Source organism: Xylona heveae (assembly GCF_001619985.1).
Source record: "Xylona heveae TC161 unplaced genomic scaffold L228scaffold_3, whole genome shotgun sequence".
NCBI classification, from domain to species: Eukaryota; Fungi; Ascomycota; class Xylonomycetes; order Xylonales; family Xylonaceae; genus Xylona; species Xylona heveae.
The window spans coordinates 1,524,860-1,546,756 of NW_017264195.1; the positions used below are offsets into that span (position 1 = coordinate 1,524,860).

At 49.6% G+C, this 21,897-nt stretch overlaps 9 protein-coding genes across 9 annotated transcripts; 5 read left to right on the top strand and 4 right to left on the bottom strand.

Annotated features, from left to right (window-relative positions):
- Positions 1-386: 386 nt before the first annotated feature.
- L228DRAFT_266751 (hypothetical protein) lies at positions 387-1,388 on the top strand (the record flags this gene model as incomplete). Its single annotated transcript, XM_018334906.1, has 1 exon — positions 387-1,388. One exon carries the CDS (start codon positions 387-389, stop codon positions 1,386-1,388), a length of 1,002 nt encoding a protein of 333 aa, XP_018189963.1.
- Positions 1,389-2,226: 838 nt separating this feature from the next.
- L228DRAFT_266752 (peptidyl-prolyl cis-trans isomerase) lies at positions 2,227-3,033 on the bottom strand (the record flags this gene model as incomplete). The annotated part of the gene is made up of 4 exons (XM_018334907.1): positions 2,227-2,413; positions 2,469-2,575; positions 2,682-2,860; positions 2,952-3,033. The coding sequence occupies 4 exons, from the start codon at positions 3,031-3,033 to the stop codon at positions 2,227-2,229; spliced, it is 555 nt and encodes a 184-aa protein (XP_018189964.1).
- A 1,375-nt stretch (positions 3,034-4,408) lies between these two features.
- On the top strand, positions 4,409-6,282 carry L228DRAFT_237347 (ENTH-domain-containing protein; the record flags this gene model as incomplete). Its single annotated transcript, XM_018330923.1, has 5 exons — positions 4,409-4,490; positions 4,546-4,577; positions 4,638-4,717; positions 4,768-4,849; positions 4,909-6,282. The coding sequence occupies 5 exons, from the start codon at positions 4,409-4,411 to the stop codon at positions 6,280-6,282; spliced, it is 1,650 nt and encodes a 549-aa protein (XP_018189965.1).
- A 998-nt stretch (positions 6,283-7,280) lies between these two features.
- Positions 7,281-7,934, bottom strand: L228DRAFT_95993 (hypothetical protein). Its single transcript, XM_018337009.1, has one exon. The coding sequence runs from the start codon at positions 7,791-7,793 to the stop codon at positions 7,416-7,418; it is 378 nt and encodes a 125-aa protein (XP_018189966.1). The 5' UTR covers positions 7,794-7,934; the 3' UTR covers positions 7,281-7,415.
- Positions 7,935-8,075: 141 nt separating this feature from the next.
- L228DRAFT_237348 (hypothetical protein) lies at positions 8,076-9,599 on the bottom strand (the record flags this gene model as incomplete). The annotated part of the gene is made up of 1 exon (XM_018330924.1): positions 8,076-9,599. One exon carries the CDS (start codon positions 9,597-9,599, stop codon positions 8,076-8,078), a length of 1,524 nt encoding a protein of 507 aa, XP_018189967.1.
- Positions 9,600-11,407: 1,808 nt separating this feature from the next.
- L228DRAFT_96017 (RNA polymerase II subunit A C-terminal domain phosphatase SSU72) lies at positions 11,408-13,155 on the top strand. The gene is made up of 3 exons (XM_018337010.1): positions 11,408-11,545; positions 11,742-12,018; positions 12,300-13,155. Exons 2-3 carry the CDS (start codon positions 11,804-11,806, stop codon positions 12,955-12,957), a joined length of 873 nt encoding a protein of 290 aa, XP_018189968.1. The 5' UTR covers positions 11,408-11,545; positions 11,742-11,803; the 3' UTR covers positions 12,958-13,155.
- On the bottom strand, positions 13,156-13,685 carry L228DRAFT_96018 (hypothetical protein). Its single transcript, XM_018337011.1, has one exon. It carries the CDS (start codon positions 13,626-13,628, stop codon positions 13,353-13,355), a length of 276 nt encoding a protein of 91 aa, XP_018189969.1. The 5' UTR covers positions 13,629-13,685; the 3' UTR covers positions 13,156-13,352.
- A 357-nt stretch (positions 13,686-14,042) lies between these two features.
- L228DRAFT_96047 (hypothetical protein) lies at positions 14,043-17,472 on the top strand. Its single transcript, XM_018337012.1, has 6 exons — positions 14,043-14,121; positions 14,196-15,454; positions 15,510-15,647; positions 15,707-16,870; positions 16,935-17,282; positions 17,349-17,472. The coding sequence occupies exons 2-6, from the start codon at positions 14,309-14,311 to the stop codon at positions 17,406-17,408; spliced, it is 2,856 nt and encodes a 951-aa protein (XP_018189970.1). The 5' UTR covers positions 14,043-14,121; positions 14,196-14,308; the 3' UTR covers positions 17,409-17,472.
- Positions 17,473-19,737: 2,265 nt separating this feature from the next.
- Positions 19,738-21,770, top strand: L228DRAFT_96097 (purine-cytosine permease). The gene is made up of 4 exons (XM_018337013.1): positions 19,738-20,138; positions 20,208-20,424; positions 20,496-21,286; positions 21,350-21,770. Exons 1-4 carry the CDS (start codon positions 19,911-19,913, stop codon positions 21,665-21,667), a joined length of 1,554 nt encoding a protein of 517 aa, XP_018189971.1. The 5' UTR covers positions 19,738-19,910; the 3' UTR covers positions 21,668-21,770.
- Positions 21,771-21,897: the final 127 nt, after the last annotated feature.

The following is a 21,897-nucleotide window of genomic DNA, read 5'->3' on the forward strand; positions in this document are numbered from 1 at the left end:
GCCCATACCGCCATTGCCGGGACGTCTTGTGTCATGCAAGTCCAACCAAATCAAAGAACCCCAAACAAAGGGTTCTCATTAATATATATGGAAACACTTTCCGACCGGACGTACGGGGTACTGTAATCAGACAACCCTCCCGGAATGGATGCCGAGATCATGCGTGAGATGGTTCCGGATTCTCGGAGCTGCTGAAATCCGACTTTTATCATTCTGTGCCTACCCCGTCTCCCCAGAATTGAAGCTCCATGCTCAAATCTGAACATTCCCAGCTACCGCAAGAGCTTAGGCTGCTTATTGTCGTGTGCTCTTTTTTTACCCCTCCTAGATGACACCCTATCGATTAACCTATTGCTTGAATCAATCTCAAGCCAAGACAGGACAACATGTCACTGACGATCAAGCACCTTAACGCCGACGCGTCATTTTTGCTTACTTTTCAACCATTTACTACGCCAGCACCTACAGCCTCAGCTCATGGAAAAGGGAAAGCACCGGCCCATGTGCCTGGAAGCTTCTCCATAGTTATTGATCCCTGGCTTTCCGGCTCGGTGGAGAACGTTCACCCAAAGGTCCAATATACACGGAATCTCGTTCCATCATGCATTTCATCCTTGAAAGAGCTGGCTGAGGCCCCGGACGTGGTTCTCATTTCGCAAGCTAAGTCGGATCATTGTCATGAGGAAACGCTGGTCCAGCTCCCGACCACGGGCAAAAAGACGACATATATCCTGGCTGAGCCAGCCGCGGCGAAAAAGATCAAAGGATGGAAGCACTTTCTGCCGTCACTTGTGCACCCTCTTGAGGCCTTTGACGAGAAGAAAAAGGACAAGAGTCTCCATCGGTTTACCTTGCCGGCTCTACATCAGGAGCGAGGGACCCCAGGAGAAGTAGCTATAGCTTTTATTCCGGATAAATGGGACATGACCGGCCTCCACAATGCTGTCGGCATAACCTATCGCGCCCCAACAGCTACAGGTCGAAAGGATGGCAAGCCTGGTCCCTGCCTTTCAATCATCTACACTCCTCATGGTATCCCGTACCCGCTCTTAGAGCGCTACGTCTCTTCCCATCTAGCAAAGGAAGGCGCTCTCCCACTTTCACTGCTGCTGCATTCGTTCGATCGCGTTGAGAACCCCTGGTGGCTCGGTGGAACTCTCTTGGCTGGCCTGCCTGGTGGGATTGATATCGCCAAGAACCTCTACCCGCGGGCTTGGATCAGTGCACATGATGGCGAAAAGGAAAACCGCGGCGCAGTGGTCCACAATTTGAAGACGGTAAGATACAGTCACACCGACGTCGAGGCAGCTCTCAAGGATGAATACTCCGCACATACAGATGTGTTGGTCATGGAACCTGGAGCAGAATACAAGATAAGCGTTGCGTGATATTGACGCTGGGCGTCTCGGACTTTTTTTCGTTCGTACAATTTGGACTCATTACCGGGAGGCTTTTTCCCGCCTATGATCCATTTGTTCTCGCAGACTTCATGATTATATGTGCTTGATGGTGTTAATCACAGGAGGGTTTTCAGCACACGCATAATTCGAAATATGTGATCACGCCATGATGTGGTCCTCCTTTAATCATCAACTTAGACTCGACTAAACATCTCACGTTTTAATTTCAATAGATTCTTGCTTTCACATAGGAAATGTCAAACAAGTAAGCAGTGACTCTGTCGGCCCACAAGCAAGAAAATATGGAGGTCTGTTTGAGCTGCAAGCTGGTGAATCATTGGTCTGTCATATTGTACTGAACCCAACATGAGCTTAAGCACCTTGTCTCATCTACTGTGTATCGAGTGACGCTGACGTAACTCGGCCCTGTCACAAATCTGGCATGTACATACGCGGGCCCTTTACCCCACATTCTACGACCCCTGGATCATGGTGTAAAAGTATCCGATGTCACTGCTAAAATCGAAATGAAATCGGAAGATTTGAGGCCATAGAAGACTAATGAGAATCCGCACGACAGAAAATATCATATGCACATCCGCTACTTTCACAAGTTGAAAAATTTTGCAGCAATCGAATCTAAGTATTAGTGATGGAGTTTCTGTCTGAAAACTTTTACGTTCCATACATCTATTGCAGATGCGGATAAGTAAACAACTAACGAAATTGACTGCCACAAAATCAACATGTCTCGATATTGACGCTCAGCCTTGAAGGCATAGTTGCATCACATCAAGACAGGCCATCCTCCGCAGGCGCAATCCATTTACAGCTGACCAGCGGCAGCGATAGTGGGGCGCTTGTTGTAGCGGATAGCACCGGAGCTGCTGCCGCAAGCCTCAATGGCCTTGACAATGCGCAGCGACTCCTGGTCAGCAACCTCACCGAAGACGACGTGCTTGCCATCCAACCAGGAGGTGACAACGGTGGTGACGAAGAACTGAGAGCCGTTGCTGGGGGATAGGTCAGCAAGAAGTAAAGGGCATGGTATTTTAAATTTGGACATACGTGTTGGGACCAGCGTTGGCCATGGAGAGAAGACCGGGGCGGTCGTGGCGGAGCTTAAAGTTCTCGTCAGGGAAGCGCTCGCCGTAGATGGAGCGGCCACCGACACCCTACCAGAACGGAGATTAGTTCAGAAGCTCAAAAAAGCCAACTCGCTGTTATCAAATCCCAAAAAAGGGGACCCATGAGTCTGCGTAGCGAAGTTGGGTTACTTACAGTGCCCTTGGTGAAGTCACCACCCTGAAGCATGAACTGGGGGATCACACGGTGGAAGGTGGAGGGCTTGGGGGTAGCGTAGCCAAAGCCCTTCTCACCAGTGCAGAGAGCACGGAAGTTCTCGGCGGTCTTAGGGACGACATCGTCGAAGAGGTTGAAGGTGATACGGCCGCTCTGAGCTATAATTTGCCATTAGCCTACGTCTAAATAGAGCAATTGCCAAATCCAAAGCTTTTCGAAGCGGGAAAAAAAAAAGTCGGTGAAGCTTACCCTTAACCTCACGGGTAGGGTTGTTGTTGGCGTCGAGGACGGGGCCCTCCCACTCGCAGTCGAAATAGGTCTGGATAGTCATGATGGGTGAAGATGCGTGGAAAGATCGAGTGTAGGAATTGAGAGAAGATTGTTGAAGGAAAGAAGAACGAGAGCGAAGTAAAGACAACGGGGAGGAGGTCGAGAAAAGGAAGGTGGGGTTCCGAATGAGGGGCATGATTCTGATCTAATGGCGAGGTAAGTAAACGAAGCGCTCTCCTTTGCTTTGTTTTAGGGTAGAAGAGGGGTCCCCAAGTACAGTACGACACTGGGTGTCCGTGAACAGGCTCCGGCACAGGTACCGGTACTTTGGGGGGTGAGATTTCTCAAGGTGCATGCATCAATCAACAGCCCGGATCTCAGAATCGAGACCAAACGAAGCTCCACAGACCAACCGCTCGACTGCAAAGCAACATGTGCAAGGGGGTGGGGCCCACTGAGCTCACCTTTTGGCTGCTTTCGATCTAGAGCTCGTGCGATACGGGATGGAATAATTGGGCCGCGCGTAATGGCCGGACAGGTACTGCTACAGAGAGCTTGTACCAGTGGATGGAAGAGGCAAATTCGGGGCACAAGGGAAGCAGCAGCAGCTGGCAGTAATAGCAAAAGGGTCCTCGGATTATGGGAAGAAAAGGGCCACCGCGTAGCCGGGGGTAATGGCTTCTATATAGAAAAGATGGTTTCAATTGAGAGTAAACTAAGATGCACCAGCAACGAATAACAATTCCCGAATAGTTTCCGTTTGCTGAGAGGAAAAGGAGAGAACCAAGGGAAAAGGGAGGATTTTGCGTTAGACTGGGGAAAGTTGGTGGGGCTTTAGACGGGACTGAGAAGGAAATCTAGAAAAGCTCTTTAACCCACTGGAGCATTGACTGTTCTGCAAGGCACGCAAAGCGAAGGTACCGGTACTTTGTCGTCGCCTCGGCCGGCACATGCCTGGCGTATCGGTACTCGGGCTTTGTTTTTCCATTAGCTGAGTGATGAACCTTAGTAACATGGAATTGTCATGGAAACCGCTGGAGGGTTTTGGGGAAGCTTCATTAAGTTATGACACTTTATCCACGTTTGCACCTGACAATGCAACTTTACTACTTGAGAACTTGTGCTAATGTGACAAATCATTGCTATTAAAAAAATCCCAAAATGATCATTGATGTTTAATTCATCTTCAGGAAATGCGAATCATATTCGAGCTAGAGCGTCCATACCATAGGTGAAGGGAAGCTTACAGCACATGAATAAGCTGCCACTATTGCTCTTGTCGTCTGACGTAGTTATCCAGCCGCAGAGGCCACTCATCGGGTTTCCTGAAGCCGATGCCCAACAGTGAGCTCGACCGAGGACCTCAGACGTCAAGCATTGGTGACCAGGCTTTGGCTACCTATCAAACTCAGCTGGCACGGCGAAGAAAGCTCATCATGGACTTCAGTAATCTTAGAGATCAGGTTTCTAACCTGACAATGTACGACCTCAAGGCGGGTGTGCGGAAGGTCCAGAATGGTAAGCCAACCGTCTATTCGCGGATGAACCACCCCTGACTGATCGATCGATGTAGTGGTCATGAACTACACGGAAATGGAGGGCAAGGTTCGCATTTCTAAAGAGCAATGGTGCTTTTCTTGACTTTGTAAATTAACGATCCGCCAGGTCCGGGAGGCAACGAACAATGAGCCATGGGGCGCTTCGTCGACACTGATGCAGGAGATTGCTAATGCAACATATAATTAGTATGTTTCTCATTTCTCTGTCTGGAGCATACTTATTGAACATTATCTAGCCAGCAGTTGAATGAAATTATGCCAATGATTTACAAACGATTTACGGAGAAAGCTGTCGAGGAGTGGAGGCAGATATACAAGGTGAGTCCCTCCAAGGCATATCAGATCCCATGACCATGCAGCTAATTTGCTTCTCCTAGGCTCTTCAACTTCTTGAATTCCTTGTGAAGAATGGTTCAGAACGCGTGATTGACGATGCCAGATCGCATCTTTCTCTCCTCAAAATGCTCCGTCAGTTCCATTACATCGACCCCAATGGCAAAGACCAGGGTATCAATGTCCGTAATCGCGCAAAGGAGCTGGCAGAGTTATTGAGTGATGTTGACCGCATAAGGATGGAGAGAAAGAAATCTCGATCGACAAGGAATAAATACGGCGGATATGAAGGTAGCAGCGCCAGCATGGGCACTGGAAGTAGCCGATATGGAGGCTTCGGCAGTGGCTCCGCAGCAGGCTTCGGAGGCTACAGTGGCGGTGTATATGGTGATGGTGGAGGATTTGGTGGAAACGCCGAGTCCTTTGACGATATCGCTCCCCGCGGTGATCGATTTGAGGAATATAACGAGTATGACGAGGGTGCTGTTGCAGCCCCCGGACGTCGCAAGGCGGACATGCCATCGGCATCGCAAGTCCGCCGGGAAGCTGCGGCCAAGGCCGAGCCGCCGAAAAAGAAGGAGCCTGAAGTAGATCTCTTTTCATTCGGTGACGATGACGTATCGCAGCCCGCTGCACAACCATCCACAATCGCCAATGGCAAGAAACCCGCAATCAATGACACCTTTGGTTCCTTGCAGTCGGCAGCGGCTGATGATGACGACTTTGACGATTTCCAATCTGCTGCGCCACCATCACAAACTGCTCCTCAACCGTCTCTAAGTAATATTCATCCACCAGCATCAACTTCTACGACCACAGCCTCCACCCAATTCGCGGCTCCAAAGCCAGTTTCCGTATCCCAGGGTACGAATATCAACGATCTTGTCGGATTCGCGTCGATTTCTCCTGCCGCAAGCAACACTAATACGCCCTCCAACACGTCCGCATTTTCTCCGCCATCTCTAGCAGCATCTCAAGCGCAAACGGCCCCAAGACCGACCGGATATCAAGCCGCTCAGCCAAACTATTTCACCTCTGTTACTGCCAACACATCACAACAACCTCAGCTAGGTAGGAGCTTGTCTTCTACCTCAAGTCTGCACTCTGCTACAACAAGTGCCAACAATCCTCTCTCTGCGCAGCCGGCTAGCAAACCGGCCCCTACGGGAGATGTATTTGGTTCTCTGTGGAGCAGTGCAAGTGCCGGTATCAAAAAGCCCAGCACGTCGGGACAGCAAGGACCGAATCTCGCCAGTATGGCCAAGGAAAAGGCCAGTGCGGGCATTTGGGGAGCCAGCCCAGCAGGGTCAACGGTTTCATCGCCTCAAAAGCCACGCGCTCCTCCTGCGGGAGCATCTGCCAACCAGCCAGCCGCAGGACAAAAGCTTGGAGGCGGCCTTGATGATCTACTCGGGTGAAATGAGAAAAGCGAAAAGGCACGACAGTGTTCTTCCCAATTGACTGCCTCCGATAAATAATACCCAGTTTCTTCTTCCCCGCACGAAAGCTTCCGCTGCATTACACATTGCAGTGCAACAATCCGCTTCATCTCATTTTACCAATCTTTATATGCCCATTTGTGCCCTATGGCGTCCTCATTTTTTGCCTGCTCGTCCCTTACTGCCCTCCTTCTATGCGCTTGGCTCTACAAAAAACTTTCTATCAGGCATGCCATTTGTATCACCATACACAATATATCTTTCCCCTCAACAAAAATAATTTGACCCGTGAAAGAGCTATTCGCTTTGCCGTGATACCATGCCGTGGCCCACTGGCATTCGATCTTTTCATATGTAATATCCCTACGACTCCACTGCATTTGCTCTGTACATCAACCTGGTGTGCCGGAAAGGGCGATGTCTCTCCGATCGGCCTCCATAAGGTTTTCTCCAAAAAGCTCAGGTCTCTTCCAGGCCAGTACTAAGTATATCTCATGCTGTACTGTATACGCATAAGCTGAACGTGACTAGCTTGGCTTTAGCATGCCATTCAATCATAAAAGGCTCCAAAAAGCTATCTGAAATTGCAATTCTTGTCGAAATCGGGTTCAACGGGCGAGAAGTAGCAGGAGCAAGGGGAGGGGCATTGTATGATTAAATTTTTGAAATCGACCCAATTCACGCATAATGAAGATACAGAGTGCGATAGTGAGATTTAAATTCCTCATCATATTCTTTTCTTCGGATATTCAATGTAATGTTGATTTCAGGCGTGAAGAACCTCTCCTCTTTTTCAAACGATTGGACAGCGCTTCCTTCCTTTCGTCAAAGTTTAGATTTTGACGAAGACGGAGGCAAAAGAGCCTCAAAAGGTTGGATGGGGGACTGAAACAACAAAAAATGCGAGCAGGGTTTGTTGTGCTCAAAACGGGAGAAGAGTGGTATTGGGTGAATATAAAATGAATTGTATTGTCTGGAGTAGTAGGGATGGTTTAGGGGAGAGGGCCGAAAGGCCCAAAAGGCTGATATGGGAAGCATCATGCCCGAAGATGGGCTACTCAATAGACACCAAGTATGACGAAGGAAGATGAGGATGAGAGAAGCAGCTGCCATTACTCACAAGAAAGAGCGGAAATGGGCCTCCTCGACCAAAAGTAACCGTGAAGGTTGGAGCGAAGAGTGGAACGGTAAAGGCAAATAGATAGTAAAAAGGAGAAAAGAAAAAGAAAAAGAAATGGAAAAGAGCCCTGAATCGGAAGAAAATAACAAGAGATGCAAGTAGAATGGGTAGAAAACTGAAAAGGGGAACAGCAAAAAGCGGGTAAATTGGGGAATAATGAGAAAATGAACTCGTAGACGGACGTGCCCGGCGCGAGTATAAAATCAAACGGATGCCAGTAAAATGCTTGAACGCTGTATGGGTGAAACGAGAGAGCTTTCGAGTCTCGGCCAAGGGCACTGATCGAGAGGTTGCAGTAATAAATGTACATAGAAAGCAATTGCCGAATAAAAAACAAATATTCCAAGATATGGCACTCCACTGAAAAAAGAGAGTTGGTAACAAAAGGCGAAAAGGGGTATTGCGAAATCTCCTCTACGCTTCTCAGGGTGAAGACTCTGATCTAGCTAGGAAAGTTGCACATGAAGAAGGGAAGAGCGCTTGGGTTCAAGAAGTCTGGTCCACAAAGAGTTTAAGAGGCCCAGTACAACTTCACTTGAAGATCAGAGCAACAACCCTAATGCGCATGCCACAAGACCGAAACTGATGGAAGCTAATGCTTGGTTTCGGTTGGAGTTTCAGCGCCGCTCTCGTCCGGCGGGCTCTGTGAAAAGTTCATTTCGTTCATTGCATCATCGAGGCTCGACCCAGAATCCTCTGCAGAGATTGAACCCGCAGGCGTATGATGGGAACCATTTCGGTCAATCAAGGGGGGTGTCTGCCCAGATTGGGTGCCGAGGAGATGAGGTGGGTAAGGGTTGAAATCTTTTGAGGACGTCGAAAACGTCGACACCGTTGGAGGATGCTGATATGAACTACCGTCATTGCCGACATGGCCCCTAATATGCTGCTCCTTCTGGGGTGGGGGGCTGGTAGACTGGGGTTCAGGGTCCATTGGGCTCATAGCGTCCCCTTCCATATCAAAGTCACCATTTAAGCTACTCCACCCGCCTTCGATATCACGTAATAGACGGACGTATTCCTCTGGAACCAGGCCACTCTCTCCAGATCTGGGATCTTCTGCGACGAGCCATCCCTGCCCATGCCTATAGGAGACCAATATCACCTGGCCCTCAACGAGGGGAAGCTCATTATCATTTTCCCGCGTGAAGTCAAACAATGCAACGGCCTTCCCATGCATCTCTTCGTCAGGAGAAGCTATTGTAAACTGATAGTCTTTCGAATATCGAGAATCGTCATCACGGTACATAAAGGGCGACTCATCGGATTCGGAAATATCGTCATCAAGCTGGTCTGGGTGAGAATAAGAACGGTTTGGGAGCAAGGCAGCAAAATGCGAATCTCTCTTTGTTGACATGCGATGAGAGCTCGAATCATATGACTGTTCCGGAGGATACGTGATGAATTCTCCGCCAGGTCCACCTGCAGCTTCGTCTGCTTCGCGAACGTAGTATGTTTCACTGCCGTCTTTATGTGTTCCTGCATACAAACCATACACGTCATCGTCGAAATGACCTTCTCCGCGAGGTCCCCCGTGGTCTGTGGACGATTTCTGTTTCCTATGCCGAGAGCTCACAACGACAGGGCTATGGAGATCTTCGTCTTCGCTCCATGGAGGCCCATCATGAAAAGAAGTTGCTGGAAGCTGTTCGCTTCCCGGATAGCTTTCGTCTCCCCATGAACCCGTTGACCAATTCCCCTTTGCATCGTCCCATGAGGACGGGGCTGGGTCGGATAGCCTTCGATACGGTTCGTCAATAGGTGTAGATTGACCAGAAGAGAGTTCTTCCGGCTGAGGGCCGTAATGAAGGGGATGTATTGATGGATAAGCAAAATCTCGGACCAAGGCGTACGGCAGACTCGAATGAAATGCAGGAAAAACATGGGACCCAGGTCTGGACAGGTCATAGAGAGGGCCGGAAAGGGATGAAAAGGTCGACATACGTGCCCTCGGAGTGGGAGACTGTCGCACTGGACTGGGGCTCGGACGTCTCGGCGGAGGATTTGTATTCAGAGGCGGGAGCATTGTATGGCTAGGAGGCGCCGATTCGTGTCTCGCGGATTCGGGTGCTGTAGGAGGCGAAGGTGAGGAGCGCCGTGATAGAACGGCCGTCATGGTGGACGAGAGCTCCTCTTGTGTCGCAGCGTTGAAGCAGAGCGAGAAGTGGCGACCAATATAAAAAAGAGTTAATGTTAACAAATAGATATTATCTGAAGTGGTCCGGCCACGTTGGAGAAAAGGTCCTTTCGAATGGTACAGACACAGCCAGACGAAGTGAAGGAGAGACTGAGAAAATGAGAGCGGATGGAAATGCTGCCGGTGTCACTGAACGTACACGCGGTCTAAAGGAGCGGTATTGGAGTTGGGGTGCAGAGTTGGATGCCAACACAATGTCGAAGGATCGTGCACAAGGCCCCCAAGGCGGCGTAAACCTTTTCCTGGGCCAGTGGTTGTCCGGAAGATGGAAGCTTGCGAAGCAGTCTTCAATCGAGATGCGCAGCAGCTCGTATTGGTAGTATGCCCAAGCAACAAAAAGGATTCGGGTTGAACGGGTTATGCTGTACAATACATTCGACGTGCTTGTGAGCACTGGTTAGGGGTGTAGAGTGAAGAGAACCCGGTCGAGGGAGAAGAGGGTCTGGTAAATTCAATCAATGAATACCAGAACTACTGATTTGCTGCTGCCACAATGAGTGGGAGATAATGCTCTTCGACCACACGCACCCCCGCGCTTAGAGTGGTCGAGGTATCGACTGAGAGTGGTGATGATGATGGTGGGGAGAACGCACCCTCGCCAGGGGAACGCGACCCACCGACTTCGACGGGAGGCCGATTTGGGGCAGCACCCTAGTGTAAGTTACCGCACGGGGCACAGAGAGGAAGATTAGAGCGGATAGAATGAACGGGCCAGGAGATAGACAAGAGTCGCAGAAGGTCTGCTAAAGGATAATCCGTCAAATCGAACTTACGCCCAAAGTGAGGCATGCGTCGGGAAGTTCATGAGGGCTGCTCTCTGTGGTTCCTTGTGAACTTTGAGAGCTCGTAAACGCTGGCGGGTCCGCTATTTTTAGAAAGGGGTCGACATCTTATATCTGCCAGGAACGTCCACAATCGGGGAAATAACTGCAACCAGCGCCATCACGAAATGACTTCTACCTTTCCGCTCATCCGCATCGTAAAGCAAAAATGAAACAATTGTATAGAGAAGGGCCAGGCACATGGATTTACAATTTGTGAAAGCTCCATCCAGGTCGGCCGCCAATCAGAGAAAGGTGGATTTGTAACCAATTCGGGATTGGATTAGTAGCGTATTCAAGTGGCCTATACTCTACCTCCGCTCTCGTTATGATAACAGTTACAGCCAGAATATCCTGTCAGCCAATATTTTAAGACTCAAAGCACGTTGAGAAGGTGACATCAAAAAGTCATTCTGAACCGTGGGAATTACACATGTGCACTGACATTATCAGTGCATGGTTTGAAGTTGCCGGTATCAAAGCTACTTTTTCCATATTCTGCGATCTGGACCCTGCTCCTTCTGCAAAGCTAGTGTTTCAGGTGGGAGTAGTAGCTCATAGTATCGTTTTCTTTTTCTTTTTTCCGATCTTTCATGCATCTCAGCGCGGGACGAAAAAGGTGAAGAACCACACAGTACCTTCCTACAACGATTGCCCTGAAGGAGATTACCGGATACATTCTAGCGCCATTCCGTCAGTCGCTTAAGCTCACTGAGAAACCCTTCCTCTCCTCGCTCCCTTGTCCCCTGGCTCGGTCCTCGCCAGTTGTCGCTCGCTCGTCCCCTCGTCCCTTGTCCCTTCTCATTGCTCTTCCAGCGACAGGGCTTGTTCCGATTTCCTTTGTTCTGATTATGTAATCAACGGCTAGAGCTCGCCTCGTGGCAGAGTAGAAACAAAACCATCGCTGAGAGAGAATCTGAACCTCATCTCATCAATCATTCTGTATCGCCCATAGATTCTCTCGAGTTCTCAAGCAGCTCAAGTCGGACAGGTATGGACGACTATAATTGCAAGTGACTTTTGAGACCATATTGGCATCTTATGGTAAGCTTAGAACCTTCTCCCGCTCGCTCTTCCCTTTGCATGATGATTCTCATTATTGGAGCTGTCCTATGTCATATACGAATGAGGACACTACAAATTACATACGCAACTTTATATACCTGAACCTAATCTCAGTATCTTCCGATGCTTCTGATTTCTGTTTGTGGCGTTAGAGCTAATGGATTTCGCTCTCTAGGTGCCTTTTATCATCCCAGTCCTCTCACTGATCGTAAATTTCATCTTGGTTGGGTGATCGTGATGTCGTCAGACCCTAGGCTGACTCGGGCTGGCTCTCGAACTGCTACCCCGACTCACCCGCCTCCCCCTCCGCCCCCTGTAGGGCCTGCACCAATTGTATCATCCGACGGAGGGGTTGATGGCACGCGCATTGATGGCAGCCAGCCTGTTGATGCGAGCGGGCAAGACAATTTCAAGCTGAAGTTTTGCACTGTCTGTGCAAGCAATCAGAACAGGTAAGCTCATAAGCTCATGGAATGGCGTGTTAGGTTCCTGCTCAGTAAGCTGCTTGTTGAGATGCCCCTTGAACCGTGTGCCAATTTTCCAAACTAGCATCTGTTTACCTGCCTTGAACTCCACCGTATCAACTTCGTGTATGTATGGTATCAGCGACAATGTGCTTAGGTTATTGGCCTTCGGTCTATTGATAGAGTTCCCTTTCCATGAAAATATTTGGCGAACCTCATACCCAAGGACGGGAGGCTTGTTGAAAATAAGCTAACTAGGCCGTCGGTAGATCGATGGAGGCACATTTGCGACTTTCAGCAGCGCATTATCCGGTCGTGTCATTTGGGACAGGCTCGCTAGTCCGTCTACCAGGCCCTACCATCACACAACCGAACGTATACGCGTTCAATACAACAAGCTACGATAGCATGTACAAGGAATTGGAAGGCAAAGATCCGCGCTTGTATCGGGCCAATGGGCTATTGAATATGTTGGAGCGCAATCGAGGTGTCAAGTGGGGGCCCGAACGATGGCAGGACTGGCGAATCGGTGTGCCTCGACTGAATCACCAGCAGGACAGGGGCAGCATCGGCGTAGAGGGTGGAGTGGTTGACATTGTCATTACTTGCGAGGAAAGATGCTTTGATGCTGTCGTCGATGACCTTCTCAACCGCGGCTCCCCTCTCAACCGGCCGGTGCACGTGTTCAATGTGGATATCAGAGACAATCACGAAGAAGCACTGGTCGGTGGCAAGGCTATTCTGGATCTTGCAGATTCTCTGAATCGTGCAGCTGCTGAGGAGCGTATTATTCACGGAGATAGTGGATGGGAAGAAGGCAATGGTGCGAGCCGCACAAACTTTGATGAACGAGTGCCCGAGATTCTCGGAGATTGGCAAGAACGATGGCCGCAAATGCCTGCACTCTGGACGTTAGCATGGTTCTGAGATACCTATTTTCTATCGGGTGCATTAATGATTTGCTTGCTCCCCTCTGTCCAGACTTGGGATGCATCGGTCCGGGCGTCTGGCGTTTTTAAAAACATGTTGTAGCAAATCTCTCTCATAGTCTGCTTTAGGGTCAGGTGTCCCTCGTTCGGAAGATGATCACTGATTAGGTCGCCTGGGACGAGCGGCTACGGCTATTTTGTCTTGAACGAAGGAAAGGAGGAGAACACTTATGCATCGATATCCCTCGTGCATCATTGAAGAGATCTCAGCCCAGAGCCGTTGCCACCGGAGAAGCTCAATTGTCCTACACTGTCTGCTTCTCTACAGTATTCTACCAAACAATCATCTTAGTGCCTGTCAATCAAGGTGATACGGTCAAATGAGCAATTCAATCACGACATGGTGTGGCCGGTGAGCGTATAGTTGGTGTCTCTGGTGCGGAGGGGCCAATTGTGAGCGCTTAATAAGTGTACCATCGTTGAAATACAGTACTGTATGGGTAGCAACAGGTGCCCTAGGTTACCTGAGGTAAGCATCGCTTCCCTTATCGGACCCTGCCAACCCATGTTCGGTCCCGAGCAGGTGAGCCAGTCAAGAGGCTTCATTGTCCGTATGATCTCGCTTAACCCGGATAACCCCTGGCCAAGCGTCAACAGCAGCGAGCCCATCAGAGCTCAGCCTGTCAGGTACTTTGGTACCCTCAGGGGATGATCGAGAACCCTGGGAAATCTCCCCTATTCGTTGCCCGGGAATGTTCTGTTGAAATCGCCTTGGGCAAAAAGGAAGCGTGAAAGTCGGTTCAAAGAGACACCATTTCGTATTCCTGAAGCTTTGAAACTTCTCCAGGTCGGTCGAGGTGTGATCGACCTCCACATTTTTCTTTCCCCCATAATTTCTTCGTCTCCGCTTTGGATGCACTATCTCCACCCGTGCTCGAACATCCCGCCATTCCGCAAGAGGGGACCTTTCCCGTTGACGATTCAACTTTTGGCAACGAACAAAGAACTCGAATTCACGCCTGCAAACCTCTTGATCAGTTTCTGACAATAGCCCTTTAATCCTGGGGACTATCAATTCTATATACTCCACAAAACAAAGGAGTTCTACGGCAAGCTGTTGCTGAGGCCTTTTATGATTTTGGAACTGCGGCGATTAGCAAAGGTATCTCGTCATTTCTTGTCCAGATTTGGCATTCCCTCTCTCTGAAGAACAATGGGACTAATTAAGACTGGCAGCCTATACCATAATTTAGTTGGATTGTCGACAAGCTGTGGCTTGACGTACATTGTTACCTCAAAAACCCGAAAGGCTCTCCTCACCCGCAGTGGTGTAGCCCAATCAATACATCATGAATGGACCCTCTCGTACACTCTCACCCGTCTCTGTGGCAGGCAGTGAATGGTCAGGCATCTCGAAATATCAATCTGTCAACGGTGCAGAACCTCCATATTCACCTTCGTTGCCACAGAGCTACGGTGGCTCTGTGGTTACCCCGCCGCCGCAACTACCTGGCTCCTCAGCCGGCCCGATACTCGGAAATATCCCCCCTACTCCAGGCCAAGCACCCGAGAGTCATCCATCTCCTCCGAGCTCCGTTGCGCGCTCGAGTACAGGCACCGGGTTATCGACGATGAGCGAGGGCACACGAAGTCGTCGAAAGGCCGCCTTGGAGGAAATTCTCTCTGAGCATTATATCGTGTTGCGCAAATATCTCGAGCAAAATCGCGACGAGAAATCAGCCCCAAGACCAAACCGAGCGAGAGACAAGCTCTTGAGACTTTCAGCCGTACAATTTCAAGAATTGAGTACGGACGTTTTTGATGAGCTACTGAGGAGGGAACCCCGTTGGGGCCGCTGGCCAGCAAGTGCCGCAAATCCTCCTGCGGATAGACCAGCTACCGCCTTCTTGCAGCCAAAAGACGAATTCCACCCAAAACGCAACCAGGCTAGACAGAAGCTCTCAACGTTGCCCCCGCCTCGCTTTAGGGATCTTGCTACGGATGTCTTTTATGAACTAGAGCGTCGGTTTCCAAAGTTTGCCGTTGGCGACCTCGACAGCCCCTCTTCGACCAGAGGTCCACCTTCTCGCATTGGAGGCCCCAACGGAGCCCCAAACGGTGGCCCGAGACCTGATTCTCGTTCTGGCTCTAAGGGACCGGCATACAGAGGGCCCGGTGGCCCAGGGATGCCAGGAATGGGCCCGGGTGGACAAGTGACCTATGGCTCAGGGGCCGCACCCAGATCGGAATCTATTGGCCCACCATCAAGCCCGGGGTTGGCAACTCCAGGAGAGAGCCCGAGTAGTGACTACGGTCGGCCACAGCCAAAGACATTTCAAAGTAATACAATAATTCCTAATAAAAGTACACTTATCGAGGACGATGATGATCAAACGGGCGTTGAGGATGATGATGAAGACGAAGAGGATGACGACCATTTTGAGATTGAAGGTGCAGTAAACGGCAGGCAAAGTAAAATCTCAACGGAGGCCGAGGTACGTTGATGATTGGAAAAAGGGATCTTCCTCCGGTCCACTAACGGGGCAGCAGGTTGATAAGAAGCTCGTTTCGGACTACAAGCACCAAATTGGCGAGCTTCAAGAGGAAGTCGACAATTTGAAGCTTCGCATGCGGGAAAAAGAAGAGGAAGTAGGTAGACTTCAAAGCTTTTACAGTGATCGGGACAGCGTGCGTCCCAGCTGCTAATTCATCCCACGATTTTGATCTGGCTCTAATCTAGTCTGCAGGCTACCGACATTGAACGCAAGGAATGGTCTGATCTTCGCTCAGATTTGGAGCATCGGCTCTCGGACGCGCAAAGCTTAAACGAATCGCTGAAAACCGAATTGGAAAAGGTTCGCACAGAACATACAGATGTCGAAAGCAGTCTACGTGAGCAGCTTGAGAATGCCAGAAGCTCTGACGCCGATAATGTCTGGAAAAGCCGGCATGAAGACCTGGAAAAGGACCATACCGTATTACAAACGACTTTAGCAGAACAAGAACAAGTTACAGAAGAGGTCCGACAGCAAGCTTCACTGTTTCTGGAGGAGATGAAGGCAATTTCAGAACGCAGTACTCAGTCACTTGAGCGAGAGGAGAGCCTTGTGCACCAGATTAAGACGCTAGAGCAAGAGGTCGAGGAATGGAAAGACCGCTACGCACGAACCAAGACTCAACTTCGAACCCTTCGCGCCTCTTCGATTGGTTTACCGCTTCAGCCTCAAGATGTTAGCCAATATGCGCGCGACAGTGCCTTCGTCGAGACAGACGGTCTAGTACGAGACGTCCACGTCACGAAGTTTCAGATCGCCATTGATCAATTGTTGCGAGCTGCAAGAGGAAATACACCCGCATCTGTGCTGGATCATATGAAGATTGTGGTGTTGTCTGTACGACGAATTACACAGGATCTATCGAGCGCTCCAACAGCGAATGGTGAGGCGGTGCAACAGTGGAGCAAGCTTAAAGCTCGCGTCTCTGCGACAGCGAATAATCTGATCATTGCATCCAAAAATTTCTCAGCCGCCGGTGGCCTTTCACCCGTCTCGCTGCTTGATGCTGCTGTTTCACATCTGACCGCTGCTGTCGTTGATCTGCTTCGAGCAGTGAAGATCAGACCAAGCGCGGCGAATGAGCTTGAGGACGACGAAGAATCTAGCACTCCGATGGCGGGATCCGTAGGATATCCATCTGGTGCAAACTCAAGGGTGAGCGGCGGTTCAAGTTACAGCAGTGCAAGCTCGCACCACAGTTCTCAAAGTTTGTCTCGGGTCCAAGGCCGGGAAGCCTGGAGTCCTCGTCGCCAAGCTTCGCGAGGCAATGGAACAACTACTCCTAAAACACATAACCCGCCATTGCGATTTGGATCACAACGACACTCCGAGTCAAACGGGACCGATGACCTAAAGGTTTGTCATCTAGCAATTGGCCAATGCTGTTTCGATGCAACCTGCTAACCTCCCTCTTCCTTAGCTTTACCTCGACAAAGAAGTGGACCCTCTTGTCGAAGCCATCCGACGTCTTGTGGACAGTATTCAGTCCGATGACCGGCCGTCAACCATTAGAAATCACCTTGAAAACATCACGTCAATGATAGGCAAGATTGTTTCCGCCACAGATGAGGCCATGGACTCGCCTGGAAATGAAAGTTTGCGTGAAAATGCGGGACCGATCATCAAGATTTTGTCCAGTCGGCGCTCAGACTTGATGACCGCCCTGGCCCAGGCCGAGAATGTGGAACAGGAACAGGAGCCGGCTGTGACAAAGGAATTCAGATACAAGCTTCGACCATTGGCGTTCGAAGTGGCCAAGCAAATAAAGGTATCTTGAGAGATTTCTTTTTCCGTTCTTATTTTTGTTTAACTTCGTATTCTAACAAAACATCAGGAACTTGTTAGCCAAGTAGAGGCCGTGGATGAGGCCAATGAGGATGATAATTTCCGATGATTCTTAAGATCTTTACACCGATCGTGCTATAAATATCCGACAGAATTATTGCAGAGTCTTGGAAGCAGCATATACATGAAGATTATCTTGGGTGGTCTCGGGCTATACCAACGCTTTTACGAATTGTTCATATACCTTTTATTAATTCTTTTTGGCGGCATTTCCTTCGCAAATAAAGTAACGACGTATTTCCGTCCAGCCGTGGCAGGTAAAGCCCACTGCTCGAAACAGTACAGCGATATAGTGATATCCATCTTAATTCAAGAAACTTGTTATTTTCTTGCTCGGCAGAGTTTGGCAAAAGGATGTGACACCGTTGAACAGATCCGAGATTGCTATCAGCTCAATGTCCAACGGCTCGCGTCGGCCCGACATGACGAGTTCCATGCTTTCTTACCATCTAAATTGGCCGTGCTTCTTGGTCGCCGATCTCTCAACCCGTGGCACTATCTCATCGTGGAATACGTAAAGCAAGATATGACGAATGTGACGGGTTAGATCTTAAGTCATCCGCTGTGCGGGAGTGGATGTTATGAGGATTACTACTTTGATGTTAATATGATAAGTGTGACGGCGCTTAATGGCTGCGCTCTTGATAGGGCCAACCACAGATGCATCGCGGCTACAGAACCTGGCGAAGCTTTGAATTGATCGCACGGGCTCTTACCCGTGGGGGATGCCGGAGTCACGAGTCAGATGCCTTGGAATCCGGGCCTCTCTAGATTAAGCTGGGCCATGGCTCTTTGCTGATAAGCTGCTCTGCTCTGAGCCAGGTGCCTGCCCCTGCGGCGGCCTCCGAAGATAAGGTCTCCCCTTGATTATTATGGAGGGAAACATGAAACAGGCAATATGCTTTGGTCTCTCCTGTTCTAGTTACGGCCCGATTCGTCTTGCAAGCTGCTATCCAAGAAGAAGATCAGATTCATCTATCGCTTGTTTTCAATTTGATTTTCAAGCACAATGGATTCGTAGGACCACAGCCGGAGTGGACGAGGATATTGCTCTCGTTGAGTCTATTGCAGGAATCTGCCAGAGCCCTAAGGTCAACGTTATTCACTGATGGTGCCATTTGGTAATAATTTATTTCACCGGCAGTTTTTGATCGAGATACAAGAGGAATTGGTGATAATTTCTCACGATGCAAGCCGGCGCCCAATTAGGCCGGAAGCAGCTCAGGTGCGTCACTAGGAATAGAGCCAAAGAGGCGCTGGGGCCCGTGAGCTTCCCTCCCGGCCTAAACATACGCCTTCCCCATATTTTGGTTCCTGATCAGTTTAGGGGGCTGACATTCCACCTCCGTTCGAAAAAGATCGAGTTTAGGGGACACCAATGCCTTGAGCTTGTGTGGCTCGCTCAGCCATATGTCGGTCATGACCGATGAAAGGGGTCGACGTTTACTATTGAGGTCTTGGGAAGGCTGGAGGTAACGAGAGCGTACATCAAAGTACTCAGTACCCTTGTGCCTCCTCTCTAGGGTTCATAAGCAACAAATGTGAGTGGTGTGACTGGCATAAGGCGCGACATGATTGGCACGATAGCAGAACGACTTGAACCTCGTGGCAACTGAAAAAGTATACAATACTTTCAAGTAATGACTACGTACATGTACCGCTTTGAGTATAAAGGCCGAAAGATAACCTGGCCCTGGGGCGGGGCTAAGCTCGAGACTAGAAGTTGGCAAACTGCTTCGTCTCCAACAGAGAGGGGCGACTAAAGTGGAAGGTTGACTCTGCTATTGATCCAGCAAAAGGCCCGTCTCGTAATACCATTTCACTTTGTCATTGGATGCCGTGGCATTTCTTATCTCTACCACCGGCCGGTGAGAGTCTCTCGCCTACCCAAGTAGTGTCACCTTAGTCCATTCGTTCCGATGAATTAGTCGTTGCTTCTTCGCTCCACATACTTTTTTCGTGTTTTCTGGCGTCACCTCACAGCCAATTGCCGACCATCTCTGGCCCCGGTCCCTGGAGATTTTCTAGAAAAAAAGATTTTGCGAGACATGTGCGGCCTTATCACCTGTGAATCCTCTCCTTCCTGGAAGGGTTGTCCTGCCCATGGGCTGCCACCCGCAAGATCTCGAACCCTAGAGGCTCACGGTCCTAACCGATTGCTTTTTGCAATCCTCTCGCCGCCCCGAGGCCTGTCTCCCAGATAATTTCTCCAGCAAAAAGGGAGTTCATCCTTGGCTTATCAGCAACCCACCAACACACGTCCTGTAGGACCCGGCCGAAAGCCCTACCTGGCTATCCTGCAAGATTACTCGCTGGGCAAATCTCTCCACAAGGACGCCAGTCCTAGACCTATATTATCGACCCACGACCCGCGCCTTAATTATCAGAGACCAGGCAAGCACTTGAGCTCCCGGGATTCAATCATCTGCCAAAATTCGTTGGACTCCTGTGTTCACTTTTTCAATATCATACCCCTCTACATTCCTTTTTCACCTCTGCGTGACACGGGTACGAAGGACGCTTGCGTCTGTTGATCGCAAGGCCTGTGAAAATGGGTGTTCCCGACTATGACATTGAGAATGGCGGCGCCGCCTCGTCCGAAAAGCAGACCTATACCGACACACCAGGTGCCGTTAGAGGCGAGAGCTTTGAATACGGCAATGGCTTCTACGCCAAGGTCCAGAGGTTGGCTGGCAAGCTAAAGATTGAACAACGTGGTATCGAGCGTGTGCCAGAGGATGAGCGGAATGACACCTCCATTCTCAACGTCGGCTCCATGGTAAGTTACCCTTAAAACATCCTTCTTGCGGGGTTGAGAATGTAGTTGTGCTAAACCTTTGCCTAATAGTGGCTTGCTGCCAACATGGTGGTTAGCTCTTTTGCCATTGGTGTCCTCGGCACTGCGCTCTTTGGCTGCGGGTTTGTCGATTCCATTTTGACCATTTTGTTCTTCAACATTATTGGAGCTTTGCCCGTGGCCTACTTTTCAACCTTCGGACCCGTCTTTGGCTTGCGTCAAATGGTCCTTTCGCGATTCTGGTTTGGCTGGTATGGTGTCAAGATTAGTATGCGTCCCGTCGAACACCTAATATTTGCTGGAACACAGGGCACCGCCGCTGACTCTTTTAAACCTTAGTTGCCTTCTTCAACGTGCTCGCATGTTTGGGTTGGTCTGCTGTCAACGTCATTGTCGGCGCCGAGTTGATCCATACCGTCAACTCCGACGTACCAGACTACGCCGGCATCATCATCATTGCTATCATTACCTTTCTCATCACCCTCTTTGGATACAAGGTTGTCCACACTTATGAGTTCTGGAGCTGGATTCCTTGCTTCATCATCTTCTTGATTGTTCTCGGTGTATTTGCTCATTCGGGCGACTTTTCCAATGTTCCCTGGACTACGGGCAAATTCGAGGCCGGAAACGTTCTGTCCTTTGGTGCTACCGTCTACGGTTTTGCCACCGGATGGACCAGCTATGCTGCCGATTATACAGTCTACCAACCTCCAACCCAAAATCGGCTCAAGGTGTTCTTGTCCACTCTGATTGGCGTCTTGTTCCCTCTTTTCTTTACAGAAATGTTGGGTGCTGCCGTCATCACTGCCTCCACCACTGGTGATCCGAACACCAACCCTTACATGGTGGGATATAAAGCCGCTGGCACTGGCGGCCTCTTGGGCGCGGTCCTGGTTCCCCGTCTTGGACGCTTTGGCGAGTTTTGTTTGGTCATTCTGGCGCTGTCCATTATCGCCAACAATTGCCCGAATATCTACTCTGTCAGTCTGAGTTTGCAGGTCATGGCTCGCTGGACCCAGCGCGTTCCTCGCTTTATTTGGACCCTAATTGCTACCGGTGTTTACATTGCAATTTCCATTCCTGGTTACAACCACTTTGAAGCCGTCCTGGAAAACTTTATGAACTTTATTGTAAGTCTTTCCAAATAGTGGCCCAAGGAGAAAATTCTTTTTGCTAATGTGCTTGGTTTTTAGGGATACTGGCTTGCCATTTACGAAGGCATCTCGCTTCCCGAGCACTGGTTCTTCAAGAAAGGTATCTCTGGATACGTTCCTGAAAATTATGATAAGCCCGGCAAACTTCCTGTCGGTATCGCCGCTATAACCGGCTTCCTTTTTGGTGTGCTTGGTGCCGTCATGGGTATGGCCCAAGTCTGGTTCATTGGCCCCATTGCCAAGCATACTGGCAATCCCTTGTACGGTGGCGATATCGGCTCCATTTTGGGCTTTTCTTTTGCGTTCGTCACCTATTGTGCGATGCGGCCTATTGAACTCAAGTACTTTGGTCGGTAAAATTTCTTGCGCGAGAAAAATCTTCCTTTTTTGATTTTAGTTTCATGTTGGGACAGGATACCTCTAGACGTTCAGTTTCCTTTTTCCTTTCTCCTTTTTTTTTTGACTACCTTTGATTCTCCATTTACAGAGGCTGCATAGGGGAAGAGCCCTTGTTTCTTTCTTTTTGTTCGGACATAGCGATTCTATTGGTTTATAAATATTACCTAAGATGGTTGTTCATATCGATC

Excerpts from the sequence above, each read along its gene's own strand:
- L228DRAFT_95993 (XM_018337009.1), bottom strand. The coding sequence starts at position 7,793 with ATGTACATTTATTACTGCAACCTCTCGATCAGTGCCCTTGGCCGAGAC.
- L228DRAFT_96017 (XM_018337010.1), top strand. The coding sequence starts at position 11,804 with ATGTCGTCAGACCCTAGGCTGACTCGGGCTGGCTCTCGAACTGCTACC. Across the intron at positions 12,019-12,299 it reads TGTGCAAGCAATCAGAACAG|ATCGATGGAGGCACATTTGC; the intron begins GTAAGCTCATAA and ends GGCCGTCGGTAG.
- L228DRAFT_96018 (XM_018337011.1), bottom strand. The coding sequence starts at position 13,628 with ATGGGCTCGCTGCTGTTGACGCTTGGCCAGGGGTTATCCGGGTTAAGC.
- L228DRAFT_96047 (XM_018337012.1), top strand. The coding sequence starts at position 14,309 with ATGAATGGACCCTCTCGTACACTCTCACCCGTCTCTGTGGCAGGCAGT. Across the intron at positions 16,871-16,934 it reads ACGGGACCGATGACCTAAAG|CTTTACCTCGACAAAGAAGT; the intron begins GTTTGTCATCTA and ends CCTCTTCCTTAG. Across the intron at positions 17,283-17,348 it reads AAGTGGCCAAGCAAATAAAG|GAACTTGTTAGCCAAGTAGA; the intron begins GTATCTTGAGAG and ends ACAAAACATCAG.
- L228DRAFT_96097 (XM_018337013.1), top strand. The coding sequence starts at position 19,911 with ATGGGTGTTCCCGACTATGACATTGAGAATGGCGGCGCCGCCTCGTCC. Across the intron at positions 20,139-20,207 it reads TTCTCAACGTCGGCTCCATG|TGGCTTGCTGCCAACATGGT; the intron begins GTAAGTTACCCT and ends TTTGCCTAATAG. Across the intron at positions 21,287-21,349 it reads AAAACTTTATGAACTTTATT|GGATACTGGCTTGCCATTTA; the intron begins GTAAGTCTTTCC and ends CTTGGTTTTTAG.